This window comes from Stenella coeruleoalba (genome assembly GCF_951394435.1).
Source record: "Stenella coeruleoalba genome assembly, chromosome: 15".
NCBI classification, from domain to species: Eukaryota; Metazoa; Chordata; class Mammalia; order Artiodactyla; family Delphinidae; genus Stenella; species Stenella coeruleoalba.
In genome coordinates this window covers 4,252,639-4,266,166 of record NC_137161.1, presented here as the reverse complement: position 1 = coordinate 4,266,166, position 13,528 = coordinate 4,252,639, and the positions used below count along the sequence as shown (strand labels likewise).

The 13,528-nt window shown below is 53.8% G+C and overlaps 1 protein-coding gene across 1 annotated transcript; it reads left to right on the top strand.

Annotated features, from left to right (window-relative positions):
• Positions 1–10,691: 10,691 nt before the first annotated feature.
• Positions 10,692–12,918, top strand: TUBB1 (tubulin beta 1 class VI; the record flags this gene model as incomplete). The annotated part of the gene is made up of 3 exons (XM_079943721.1): positions 10,692–10,962; positions 11,619–11,729; positions 11,840–12,918. The coding sequence occupies exons 1-3, from the start codon at positions 10,695–10,697 to the stop codon at positions 12,916–12,918; spliced, it is 1,458 nt and encodes a 485-aa protein (XP_079799847.1). The 5' UTR covers positions 10,692–10,694.
• Between the last annotated feature and the right edge of the window lie 610 nt (positions 12,919–13,528).

Sequence of the window (13,528 nt, the reverse complement as noted above, 5' to 3'; positions counted from 1 at the left end):
TGGGATTCTCCAAGGAGGTCCACGTGCGTCAGTGTTATGACAGGCAGGGCCGGCGTCATGGGCTTGTGACCTCTGCCGTCAACAGGGCCCAGAGCACTTGGTGTGATGCCGGGTTGCCCAAGGTGCCCTGTTTTCGTTTTGAGCCTTAGGTTGCAGAGCTGGGCCTGCCAGATGACTCAGCCTCCGTAGGCCAGGGCCTGCAGCAAGGGTCAGAGCGGGGCTTGAGGGTCAGGGAGCATTCAGCCCTGGAGAATGCAGGTTAAAGGGAGGGACGGTGACATTTTCAGGCTGGAAACGAATAGGACATCCAGCGCTGACAGGTGGTGATACAGCAGGGTTTTCCTGCCCTAGAAGCAGCTCAAACTCAGAGAGTGACAGGAAAATCGGGCAGGAGGAGGGGGAGGGAGGCCAGACATTTGAAACCACAACTTTCAAGGCAAGAAGAAGTAAATGAGTTCTCCTGTGACCCACTCTGCTTCTTCAGAACCTGTGACGGGTCCAACGCGGAGCCAAGCCCCTGGACCCTTTCTTCCCCTCTGAACCTGGCTGTGGTCCGCCGATGCACGTCCACCTGGCCCACGGCTCTGAGGGGTGAGCTAGCCGCGTCACTTTAGGGGTCACTGAAACCGCACTGGGTCCCTTAGAGCTGTGTTCTGTTGAGGGAGGGGGCCACAGCCCTGACCGCCTCTGTTAGCCGAAGGCATTTGGCCCTAGGAGGTCTCTGAAGGCGCACAGGTGAAATTCAAAGGCCGCGGGAACGGAGGGAGAGGAGTACCTGCTGGACTGGCCGCCCAGCTCTCCCCGAAGCAGGTGCACCTGAGCGGCAGGTTGTGCGGTCCCTTCCTGGCACCGCTCTGCATGCCTGTGAGGGCAATGTGCAGATCATGACTGTCTCATCCGCCTGGAACAGAGGAGACTCGGCAGGGCCCCAAGGTCGGCTGCCCTCAGGCCATCATCACCTGTGTGTCCCCGAGCAGAGCACAGCTAACGCATACTTGGGACTCAGACCCTTCCCTGAAACCAGGACAAAGGCCTCTCCCTGGGAACCCGCCGGCACCCCTGCACTCCCGCCCCCTGGGCTGTGTCCACAGGCAGATACAAATGACAGTCTAGAAGGCTCTCCCGTCTGGGAAACTCTTTTCTCATTTGATCCTCCGCACAACGCTGTGAGGTGGGAATCCGATGCTGTCACCTATTTTATAGGTGGGAAGACTGAGGCTCCAGAGAGGTTGAGAGACCGGTACTCTGCCCAAGGCTCACGGGTGGCGGGTTTGAGTCTAGTCCCTTTTTTCTTTTTTAATGCCCCGTAAAGTCTCCTGGCGAACATGTGATCCAAGGCCACGACGCAAAAGCCTATTTGCTTCTAAAAATAAGGTTGACTTGTCCCCTCGTCCCAGTAAAGAAATCACACGCTTTACAGGTAGGCCAGGGCCGGCCCAGTCTCCCATCGGGCAGCAGAAGAACAAAGGTGAGTTTTTGTTTACCGTGGAATCGCCTCGAAGTCCTCTCCTCTCCTTCCTTCGTGCCATGTTGCTTGCCCGCACCCGGTAGGCTGCAGACATTTCCTATGGCTCCACATTCCTGAGCTGAGCCACATCCTGGATACCGCATCTGTCATTAAAGATGCTGGCGGTGACAGAAGGCAAGTCTGGCTCGCAGGGCACCGTGGTCCCCTCGCCAGCTGCAGGCTCGCCTCCATCCACGTGGCCACTGGGTCAGATGCTCACGCTGACCCTCTGCAGCGAATGTGGGTCAAGTTCGTGGTCCCCAAATGCCATCGCCACCACACCCTCTGCTGGCCGCACAGCCTCACTTGGGGGGGAGCTCGGCTCCTGGGGGTCCCATTCCTGAGTATGTCACACCTGTCAGTAACACCTCAGAACACGCTGGCCACCGCCCACCGGCCAGGTCACGTCCAGCCCACCCAGGTGCTGGCCCAGGAGCCCTTGCAGAGCGGCCCGGGCCTTTCACCTGGTCCAGTCTGCTGGCGCTCTAAAGGACAGTCGGCAAACATTGCTGACCACCTAGGATGCGCCACGCCACTGACCCAGCCCTGGGGGCACAGGAGTGTCAGTCCCCGCCTGCCCAGGGCGAATATTCTAGCAAGGGGCCACGTGGAAACAGAGGCTCGATGAAGAATGTGCTGGCTACAGAGCAAATGGGGCCTGGTAGAGACAGGGCCTCGCGTATCTGCTCTGGGACGTTCTCTTAGCCATCCAGTGAGTTGGGATTGACTGATGAGGACGTAGCCATGGAAAGTGCTGGACCTTTCAAGCAGAAGGGAGAGTGTGTGCAAAGGCCTTGGAAGGCCAGCACCCGTGGTAGGGGCGACCAAGTGGCAGCAGAGGTGGTTGGAGAAGAAGGCGGCAGGGCGAGGTCCCGGGGCTGTAAACGCGCCTCTCAGCTGCTGGCGCTCTGGGATCTAAGACCATGCTGCCCGCTGCCCGAAGGCCGCTGCCCTCGAGGTGCAGGGCTCCTCGTCATGCACCGGTTCCCACCCAGCCCTCCCCGTCCCTCCCTCCCGCTCGGCCTCCTTCGGCTCCCTCCCTGCTTCCGACCGTGGGCTTTTCCCATCAATCTGAACAACATATCAGCTGCGGTAAGAGCAACGGTTTTACCCTGGTGGCCGCTCGTTTCCCTGGAGAGCAGTGGGCGCGACCTTTTGTGTTCTATGAGCTCGCTCTGGGAGGATGGATGGAAGGTCAGGTAGAGGCCATTGTGGTCGTGGACAGGTGAGCTGGTGGTGATAGGTGAGGGATCCTGCTGAGAGATCGTGAGCATGGGCACGTCTGTCTGGGTGGCAGGGCTGACAGGACCCAGTTATGGACCAGAGGTGAGGAGAAAGGCCCAGCTGGAGGCTGTCTGGCCGGTCCGCCTCTTGACACCTGGAGTCATCCCTAGATGTAGAGGTCCGCAGACCTGCGACCCACCTCTGGTTCTGCCGCATCATCCTGGGACTTGAGCTGTCGGGTCCGTCTCCAAGCCTTAGTCTCTTCTACCAGATGGAGAGGAACCATCCCCTTGCCCAGAGGTGGGCTAAAAGAGGTATCAAGAGAGATGGGTGGCAGAGAACTTGGTAACGGCCAGAGAGAGGGAACTCGGCAGGTGTGTCTCTCATTCCTGGAGGGGATTTCCTACTTCGCCGAGGTCCCTCGAGCCCCCCAAATAGTAATCAGCCAATATTTGTTGGATAAACGAGTGGATTTCTGAGACAGACAAAATGGAGATTTCTTGGACAAACACGGAGCTGGAAGAAGTATATATTTGTGCTTGATTTCACATGTTATGTTTATCTCTCTTTCTGCCACTGAACATTATGAATCGGGAGCTGCACACCTTGGGAGACGGGAGAGATACAACCGAGAAGGTTAACGTCTCCATACACCCTCAGAATCACGTCAACTCACGGGAAGTGAGTGTGTGTGTGTGTGTGTGTATGTGTGTGTGTGTGTGTGTGTGTGTGTATGTGTTTGTGTGTGTGTGTTTCCTCCTGCAAGTCAGAGATGCCACAGCCCAGGACGCTGATTCTCAATGGACCCAGAGAGACGGCACTGGACCATCTCGGGTCCAGTGGACCACCTGATGGGCAGAAGGTCTCAAACTCCTCCGTGGACCTGGGCAGCCTGGCTTAGTGAAAAACAGTGACTAGTTTTTTAGTTAGTCCCTTTCTTCTTGCAGTTACTTATTCATCCTCCCCGAACTTTCTTTTACAGTAAGAGAACGCACGACGAAGCAGAGTACAGGCAAGTGGAACTCAGTTCATCTGATGATCTGCCCACACCCGGCTGAGTCACTCCTAATGGCTCCTCAGATGTCATTTTCTCGCTAAGACATTTGGAAAAATTTCTACCTCTGAATCACAAGCAAACACTATAATTCACCCATCTTCTCTAAGTTATGCAAGGAAGTATGATGCCCTAGGAAGTGGAAGATCAGGGGCGGATGAAATCAATGAATTCTCTGAGAACTTTGTTTTTCTCCTAATCATTCATTTGCCAAATGCAGGGCTGGGGGAGCCCCACCCGGCCACTGGGGTCATCTCCAGGGGAAGTGTGGCAGCAGCCGATGTGGCGTTTCTGGATGACGCTTGGTTTTCCTTATCGTCTTGGTCCTGTTCCCATAATAGACCCGAGTGTCATCCAGGAAGGGGCTTGCTGTCACCCCATCTTCTTGAGGACGGCTCCTCGCGACGAAGGGCTGGCCACTGGTACTTAATGATTTCAGTGTCCTTGGGCGAGCGGGGTCACCCCTGGTGCACAGGGCAGTTTCGCTCCTGCCCTCTGCCCCGCTGAAGCTCCGCTCAGGGTCCGTCACCATCACCTGCCTTTGTCACAGCCCTTCTCAGGGGAGATCCAGATGATTTTGTCATTCATCACACATGGCCGCTTTTAATCACTTGCTGTGCTTCAGGGCAAGGGGTCACCTTCAGCCTGACAGGAGAGCAGACCTTGGGTCTCCCCCCGCGTGAACTGTCACACACTCACCTGTGTGGTGGGAAGGGGCCACTTCTCGGGGACTGAAAAAGGCACTGTGTCTTCAGCTCCTCACTGGCTCTCGCTAACCTGGCAGCCAGAGGGGCGCACGTTCCCCAGGGGGCAGGTCCTTTCATGAATAAGGACAGGGGAGCAGAGACAGGCTGGCGTCAGACCTGCTGCGTGTCCAGCCACCCTGTGCTACCCGGACGTGTCAAGTCCAGATGGAGGGCTCTGCGTGCCACAGCTAGCTTAGGCCAGATACACGGTAGGTGCTCAGGACCCAGGGTGCTGCTGCGTCTACGCAGTCAGCTGCATCGCCGCCTTCCATCCTGCGAAGCTGCCTTGGAAAACACTGCCTGCCCAGGGGTGTTGAGGGCTGCTCAGTCCTCAGCGCAGACCTGGGCCTCGGGACCGTCATCCCGCTTTCCAGCTGAGACGGCTCAGGTCTGGGGAGAGGTGGGCCCTGCTGAGCCGCAGCCTCTCTGCCTGGCATCCGCCCCCTGCCCCCAACCCCCGCCCCTGGCAGCACCCCAAGCTCAGCACATGCCGCCCAGGCTGAGTAAACACTGCTGGCCGCGCTGGAATCAAAGCAAACAGGGTTCCTCTTCTTCCGCCGTTTTGCCAGCTGCCCCATTAACAGAAAAACCTTTTAAGCGCTCATCTGGAAACCTGGCAAACTGAGGTGACCAAGAGAGGCGTGCTCCAGGGTGGAGGCTGGCGTGCCCAGCCCGCTGCGCCCTGCTCCTCTGGCCTGCAGTGAACACATGGAGATCAAGGGTGTCCCTCAGGCCAGCCCCTGGGCCCTCCCAGCAGCTCTGCCCCCCACCGTGTCCTGCAGCGTCCCAAAATAGCTCGTGTGCTGACTCCACGTTCGATCCTGACATCCTTGTTCTTTGGAACAGTTTACGCTTTCAGCCTGGACCACCTCTTAGGGGACGGAGGAAAGCGCCCTCGGCACCGAGCCCCACCCATGAGGGCACACTCGAGGATAAATACGTTCTCGGCTCTAAGAAAACGCCCTTCTGAGCAGGGCTGCTCAAGCTCGCCCAGCTGTTGGTCTGCCCTCAACAAACATTGGCTGAGGCCCTGTTATGTATCAGGCACTTTGGGGACTCAAAAGGTGAAACGACACAGCAGCTCCCATGCTGGTGAGGAGATAAGGCAGGAGTAGAAGGAATGAGCAAACACAACCGTATGTGGAAACTGCCACTAAAGCTCTGGGGCCACCAAAAGGGGGGGGTGTCCCTGACCCCCCGGGGTCTGATCTCGTGCTCCAGCCTCGGAGTCTGCTGGGCAGGGGAGGGCGGGCTGGGCAGGTGGGGACACAGAGGGAAGAGGAAGGGGCGAAGGCACTGGGGTAGGGAGAGTGGGGTGACTTCCTTGGAAACCGAAAGGTTCATTCTGTGTATGTATGTATTTGCTTTAATTAAAGTATAGTTGATTTACAATATTGTGTTAGTTTCAGGTGTACAGCACTAGATCTATATACTATATATATATATACTTTTCTTTTTCAGACTCTTTTCCCTCATAGGTTATTACGAAATATTGAGTATGGTTCCCTGTGCTCTACAGGAGGTCCTTGTTGGTTGTCTATTTTATATATAGTAGTGTGTATCTGTTAACCCTAACCTCCGAATTTATCCCTCCCCTCTGCATATTTTTTAATTTGTGAAAAATACTGCTAAGCACATGCAGATTTCTTCCTCTTGGATGTACACAGTCTCCTCGTCTCTTTACCTTGGGGAGAGGCCAAGTTTGGACCAGAAGCAGGTGTGGGTCATGTGGTCATTCAGCTTTGAGTAGGAAGAAATTTCTGAACTAAGAAATGTTGCCAGAGTCCTCACCTTGTTCTAAGCTTGGAAAGGTTCACCCGTTGTTAACATCTCCCCGCGTTTGCTTAACCTCTCTCCACGTATCACGTTGTTATTGTTGCCCGGCTGTTTCGGAGAAAGTTGCATGGTGACCCTGAATACCTGGCAATATCTCCTGAAAACAAGGATTTGCATTTGCATAGCCCCTGGGCTAAGATGGAGTTCAGAGATTATAACATGGCTACACTGTTATTATCCAATCTACACAGTCTGTATTCAAATGTCCATAATTGTCCCAGTTGTGTCCCTTACAGCAACTCCTCCTCTGGTCCAGGACCTGACCCAGAGTCACACGGGGCTCTTAGTCAGCACATGGCCGGTGAGGTCACCAGACAACGGACAGGAGAGGTCCTGCTGCTGACTCCGCGGGACAAAGTCCTTCTTCCCCACCTGTGGGTTTCCTTCCCAGTGTTCAGCTCAGGTCTTTGCTCTGTGGTTGAACTCCTGGGAGTACTAGAGGCTATCTTCCCCAGAAAGTCCTTTGGCAGTAACTTCCCTGCCCATGTCACTGACCTCATGTCATGGGCCCCCAGAGGCCTCTAGAAAGGCACGGGGTTTAGGAGTTGACAGTCAGGCTGGGGCGTGCAGGGTGAGAGGTGATGGGCCGGGGGTTGCTGGTGGGCGTGGTTTGCTGGGAACGCTGGGCTGAGCACCTCCTGTGTGGCTGGCCCTTGCTGGGCATCAGGGAGATGTGGCTGGGAGTCCGTTTGGGTCTACGGGACTTCATCGTCTGGTAAAGGACCCAACAGCAAACAGTGAGCCCCCCGTGACAAGAGCGAAGGGGCAATAAAGCACAGAGCTGGGGGTCGAGGGGGCAGCCAGGCCCTGGTCTGGGCAGAAGGCCCGACAGAGCAGCTGCAGCCTCTGCATGAAGAGTGGCCTTGGCATGTCAGGGAGGGGCTAGTGAACACCAGTGTGAACACTGGGCTGGGCGAGAGCAGTCGTGGGCTGAGAACCTGAGGGCCCAGCGTCGAGGGAGCTGGCTTCCAGAGTCCTCACCATACAGGCTTTCTCAGGACCAGAGTTTGGAGGCGGTGCTGGGAAGGAAGCTTGGGGCCAGGTTAGCAAAGGCTTTGATGGCAAGCAGGGGAGTATATTTTCTTTACTTATTTTTTAGAAGTATCTTTTTAAGTTTTAATTTTTTTTTTTTTTTTTTTTACTTTTATGGCCACACCTCGCGGCATGTGGGATCTTGGTTCCCCCACCAGTGATCAGACCCACATCCCCTGCATTGGAAGCGTGGAGTCTTAACCACCGGGCCGCCAGGGAAGTCCCAAGCCAGGGAGTTCAGATTCTACGTCTTGACTGTGGTTTCCCAAACTCCCAAGAATCCCATGTCACCCAGACAAATTTGGCCAAGTTCAAAAAGCAAACTTTCTCTTATTATCATTTTACCACTACACATACTAGTTATTTTTTTCTACTAACATCCAAGTATACAACATAAAAACTGTCCACCCGTGTTCCCCTGACGGTCACCTCAGCGCCACCAGTGGCTTTCAGACGAAGCACGGCTGCAGGCGAGGGAGTCATGGCAGGTTCTTGAGGGAGGGTGGGGAGACGTCTTAGTGGTCGTATGTATGACTGTGGTGAAGCCACTTCATGCTCTGGGATTCGTGGCCTCATCTGTCAAGCGATGTGTTTAGACAACAGGATTTCTAATAATACAACTGGCTTGGATGGGAAAGTTCTCTGGAGGTGGTCCTGGTCACCCCAGTGAGCTAGGAGTCTCACCAACTTGGGGCCCGGAGCCAGCGCTGGTGCCCAGAGTCCACCATGGAAGGCCTAGGCCTGGTGCCAGACTTCCACGCACCTTGAACGATGGCAGCCTTTGGTCTTGAACTCTAGGAAATGACCAGGCAATATTCCGTGTTGGGAGAGGAAAAAACTCCCCCTCCACAAGGATGATAGGGGGAGGGCTGGGGCTGGGCCTCTGGGCTGGACACACCCTCGGGTCACCCTGGGAGGTAGCCTGGTCAGCTGGTCCCATCGCTGCGATGACCAGAGCTGTGTGGGGCTCACAGCGGTGACGGGCGGCTCTCCCAGAGACTGGGGACCCTGTGAAGATCTTGCCCTTGGGCACAAAGCAAGGATGCGTGAGATCGTACACATTCAGATCGGCCAGTGTGGCAACCAGATCGGAGCCAAGGTAAGGAAAGTTCGATGACTAGTGCTGGCCTTTCCATGGTCCACAGTGCAGCCAACTCAGAAGATCCCCTAAGTTAGCAGGACGGACGGGGAGCCCAGCAGATGGAGACGCTTGGTGGGTATCTGACTTATTAAACGACACCTGTAGCTCAGGAGACCCAGGAAATAGTAAAGGCTTAAAGGGTTAATTTAATTCATGTTAATTCTGTTGACAGTTACATGTGTATAATATACCTGTCAACCATTTTTACTCTGATCACTTTAGCAATGAACTTTTCATATCTAAAACCAGGAATTTGTCTCAAAACAGTTTTCCAAAGTTTCTTGGGAAAATTTTTACACCGTATTACTAAGATATCTTTCCCTCCCTCCCATGTTTATGTTATAAAGTTAAAAAAGATCAACTACTATTTTATTTCAAATGCAACAGAAAATGAAAGCGGTAAACCTAAAAGTTTTTTGGGTCCAGCAGCAGAAATAATTAAAATATATCCTCTGGAATATAGAAGTTTTTCTCCTTCCCCCTTAAATTTTTCTAAAAAATACCTGGTACTGTTGGCCAATGCTAAAAAACAGATGCCACAGCCCAAGGTCTCCAACCCTAATTTTAAGATGATCAGTTCTACTATATAACAACTGTCTCTTTGCTATTTCGAAATTACTTTTACTAGTACGAATTGCATTAAAAATTTAATTGCATTAAAACTTTAAAAAGTTTAAATGTGATAAAATGGTATAAAATGTACCATCGTAACCATGTTTAAGTGTACAGCTCAGTAATGTTAAGTATATTCACACTGTCGTGCCTCCAATCTCCTAAATGCTTTTCTTCTTGCAAAACTGAAACTCGGTACCATGAAACACTAGCTCCCCATTTCCCCTCCCCCTGCCCCTGGCAACCGCTATTCGCCTTTCTGTCTCTATGAATTTGACAGCTCTTGGTGTCTCATATTAACAGTATTCGTCCTTTTGTGAGTGGCTTATTTCACTCAGCATAGTGTCCTCAGTGTCTATCCCTGTTGTAGCCTGTGTCAGAATTTCCTTCCTTTTTAAGGCTGAATAATAGTCCATCCTATAGAGAGACTGCATTCTGTTTATCCAGTCATCTGTCAATGGACACTTGGATTGTTTCCAACTTTTGGCTATTGGAACTAGTGCAGCTATGAAAAAATGAAAGTCTTTTAATACAGGTGTTTAAAACCCGGGGCAAAGAAAAGGACCGCTTGCAAAGGAGGTGTCACCCTTCCTTGCCGAGTGATAAGACGTTCAAAACTGAAACACACAGAGATGTGGGAGGCATGGGCCCCAACTGCGCTGAAGTTGGAAGACAGGATGGAGAAAGGACCCCAGGAGGGAGAGGAGGGTCTAGACAGGGTCTCAGCTCTGAATCCAGAACTGTGTTGTCTAGTGGTTAGAGGCCCAGCAACTACTTATTATTTGGGGCCATAAGAGCTTTAAGACATACATTTAATTTGTGCTGTGAGAGAACTTAAATTTCTTTCTTTTCCCACACCCTGAAGAGTGCTGATAATTTACTATAAAGTAATCTTGTTCATAAGACCAAGGCCACATCAGAGCCATCATTTACAAGATGTGGTTGGGAAAACACCCCAGGGGATTTTAACATAAATGAATGTATTTTCATTGCGCTTTACTATGTGCTCCTTCAGGTAACGAAAAGGGGTTATTATCTCAGTAACTGTTTCCATTCCATATAAAGAGCTTGGCACCTATCTATATTCATAGATACTGTAATGCGATTGGAAGTATAGTATGTCTCAGGTAGTTACAAGAGAACAGCTACGCATAATTCTGAATTGAGCGAATACCTGATCATCCAACTGCACACAGTTTAAAAGCGCGCATAGGCGTCTTAGTGGGGGGCTTTTGGGAAAACTGCATGAAAATAAATCCGCAAAGTGAAAGGGGATATTATTGTGAAATCAGATAAGAATTCAGTTTATTTTCACGTAATGGGATCTATACTTTACTAGCTGGAAGCACTGTAAGGCCAAACTAGAGATACACTTCTGATGAGAAACTCTAAAAGAACAGCATTAATGTACACAAGGGCCTGAATTTAACAGGAGCAAAATCCAATTTAATATTTTATGTGCTGACATTTTATTGAAGCAGTTCAGGCTGACATAAAAAACCTTCACTTCATGGTGAGCAGAGGTGAAGAGTACGTTACGCCATGGGGTGGGCAGTTAGGAAAAGGGCCCCCAAGACCATGCTGGGGACGGAAGCGGGCCCAGGAGCCCTCACTTCCTGTCTTTCTGCTCAATGTGCTGTTGCCGACCTGGTGCTTGTCGGGGTCCCTCTGGACACTGACCTCCCCTCCTTCTGCTTTCAGTTCTGGGAGGTGATTGGCGAGGAGCATGGGATCGACTGGGCCGGAAGCTACCGCGGGGACAGCGCCCTGCAGCTGGAGAGGGTCAGCGTGTACTACAACGAGGCCCATGGTAGGACCTCGCTGTCCGCCCCCGTCACCAGCCCCAGGGACGCGGCAGAGAGAGGAGGTCCCGTGAGACGGGAACGCCAGATGGGGGATGTCCCGAGTGACCGAGGGCAGGACTGGCCACTAGAGGGTCACTGGTCTCTGGTCACTGGAGGGGGGCACACTCAACACAAGCAGTTTAGGCCCCGACCTTCCTTTCTGGGTTTTATTTTATTTAATGAATTGATTTATTTTTTAATTTTTTAAAACTTTTATTTCAGCTGTGCTGCACAGCTTGTGGGATCTTAGTTCCCCAACCGGGGACTGAACGCGTGCCCTCGGCAGTGGGAGCGCGGCAGTCCTAACCACTGGATCACTGGGGAATTCTCCCTTTCTGGATTTTAAATAAAAAGTAGAATCATTTCCAATAGGAACAAAATCCCTGTCGCTGGCAAGACAACGAACAAAATGGACAACGATGGAGAAAGTTATTTCTGCAGCGTTCTACAGATCTGTGTGATCGCTGCTGCAGTCCCAGATACGATTTCCAGTCTTTCTATCACAGACACCTTCAGGGAGGGCTCTTTTCTTCTGGACCCGTGTCACAGGGTTCTACTCTGATGAAACATTAACCTTTAGAAAAACAGCAGTTGGCTGACTTCTTCCTATTTTTCCACGCAGGTAAGAAATACGTGCCCCGAGCAGTCCTGGTGGACCTGGAACCTGGGACCATGGACAGCATCCGATCCAGCCGACTGGGGGCCCTCTTCCAACCAGACAGCTTTGTCCACGGTAGGTTTTCCTGGAAGGTTCCAGCGGGAAGAGAGGAGCGCTTCCTGGTGTGTTGCTGCCGACACCCTTCCCCCGACCCCAGCGGGCTAACCGAGTCCCTTGTGCCGCAGGTAACTCTGGGGCCGGCAACAACTGGGCCAAGGGCCACTACACGGAGGGGGCCGAGCTGGTGGAGAGCGTGCTGGACGCGGTGCGCGCCGAGGCCGAGGGCTGCGACTGCCTGCAGGGCTTCCAGCTCGTACACTCGCTGGGCGGGGGCACGGGCTCGGGGATGGGCACACTGCTCCTGGGCAAGATCCGCGAGGAGTACCCCGACCGCATCCTCAACTCCTTCAGCGTGATGCCCTCGCCCAAGGTGTCGGACACGGTGGTGGAGCCCTACAACGCCGTGCTGTCCGTGCACCAGCTCCTGCAGAACTCGGACGCCTGCTTCTGCATCGACAACGAGGCCCTCTATGACATCTGCTTCCGCACCCTCCGGCTGGCCACGCCCACCTACGGCGACCTCAACCACCTGGTGTCCCTGACCATGAGCGGCGTCACCACGTCGCTGCGCTTCCCAGGCCAGCTCAACGCCGACCTGCGCAAGCTGGCCGTGAACATGGTGCCCTTCCCGCGCCTGCACTTCTTCATGCCCGGCTTCGCGCCGCTCATGGCCCAGGGCAGCCAGCAGTACCGCGCGCTCTCAGTGGCCGAGCTCACCCAGCAGATGTTCGACGCCCGCAACACCATGGCCGCCTGCGACCCCCGCCGCGGCCGCTACCTGACCGTGGCCTGCATCTTCCGGGGGAGGATGTCCACCAAGGAGGTGGACGCGCAGCTGCTCGCCGTGCAGACCAGGAGCAGCGGCTGCTTCGTGGAGTGGATCCCCAACAACGTCAAGGTGGCCGTGTGCGACATCCCGCCCCGGGGGCTGAGCATGGCGGCCACCTTCATCGGCAACAGCACGGCCATCCAGGAGCTCTTCAGCAGGATTTCTGAGCACTTCTCGGCCATGTTCAAGAGGAAGGCCTTCGTGCACTGGTACACGGGCGAGGGGATGGACATCAATGAGTTTGCCGAAGCCGAGAGTAATATCCAGGATTTGGTGTCCGAGTACCAACAGCTTCAAGATGCCGAAGCAGTTCCGGAGGAGAAGGAGGAGGTCGGGGGCGAGGCAGAAAGGGAACCAGGAGATAAGGGACATTAACCATGAGAGAAGCTGCGCGAGGCTGGCTGCGGCGTGGAGTCACGTCCAGTGTTCTCACCTAGGATGAGTGAGTCCCCACGGCCGTCCCCGGCCAGTTCTGCACCGTAGCACCGCGACCCACACGCAGCCACCCAGTATTAGCTTCAACACAGGACTGCGCGGGTGGGGAAGTACTGATGGGCAGTAGGGTCTTCTGCTGGCACCGACTAGCCTTGAAGAGCTTCATATCCCCTGCCCACTCTAGTCGCTTCTTTTAATAGCCAGGTGAACTTATGGTAAAGCGCTCCCTCTGTTTAAAGATCTGGATTGGCTATTTGCTGTATGCCTAGCACTGCGCCAGGCATCAGGGCTCCACACGTGAACGCGCGGGGAGCCACGGCAGTTGAGGTTAAATTGTAGATGCTTTAGCTACGCTGGTAAGCGTCCCGGAATCTGTACTCGGCATCCCGGGCTGCTAAGGCTCTTCCTGCAGGTTCTCTCTTAACTCGCTGCCCGCAGCCCACCTGTTCACACCTGCCGTCCTCCAGAAATGCCAGGTGACTGCTTGGTGTGCAGGAGGTTCGCAGAGGTAAATGGGCTTCAGCGTCCACTAGTAAATTGTGGAGACTGT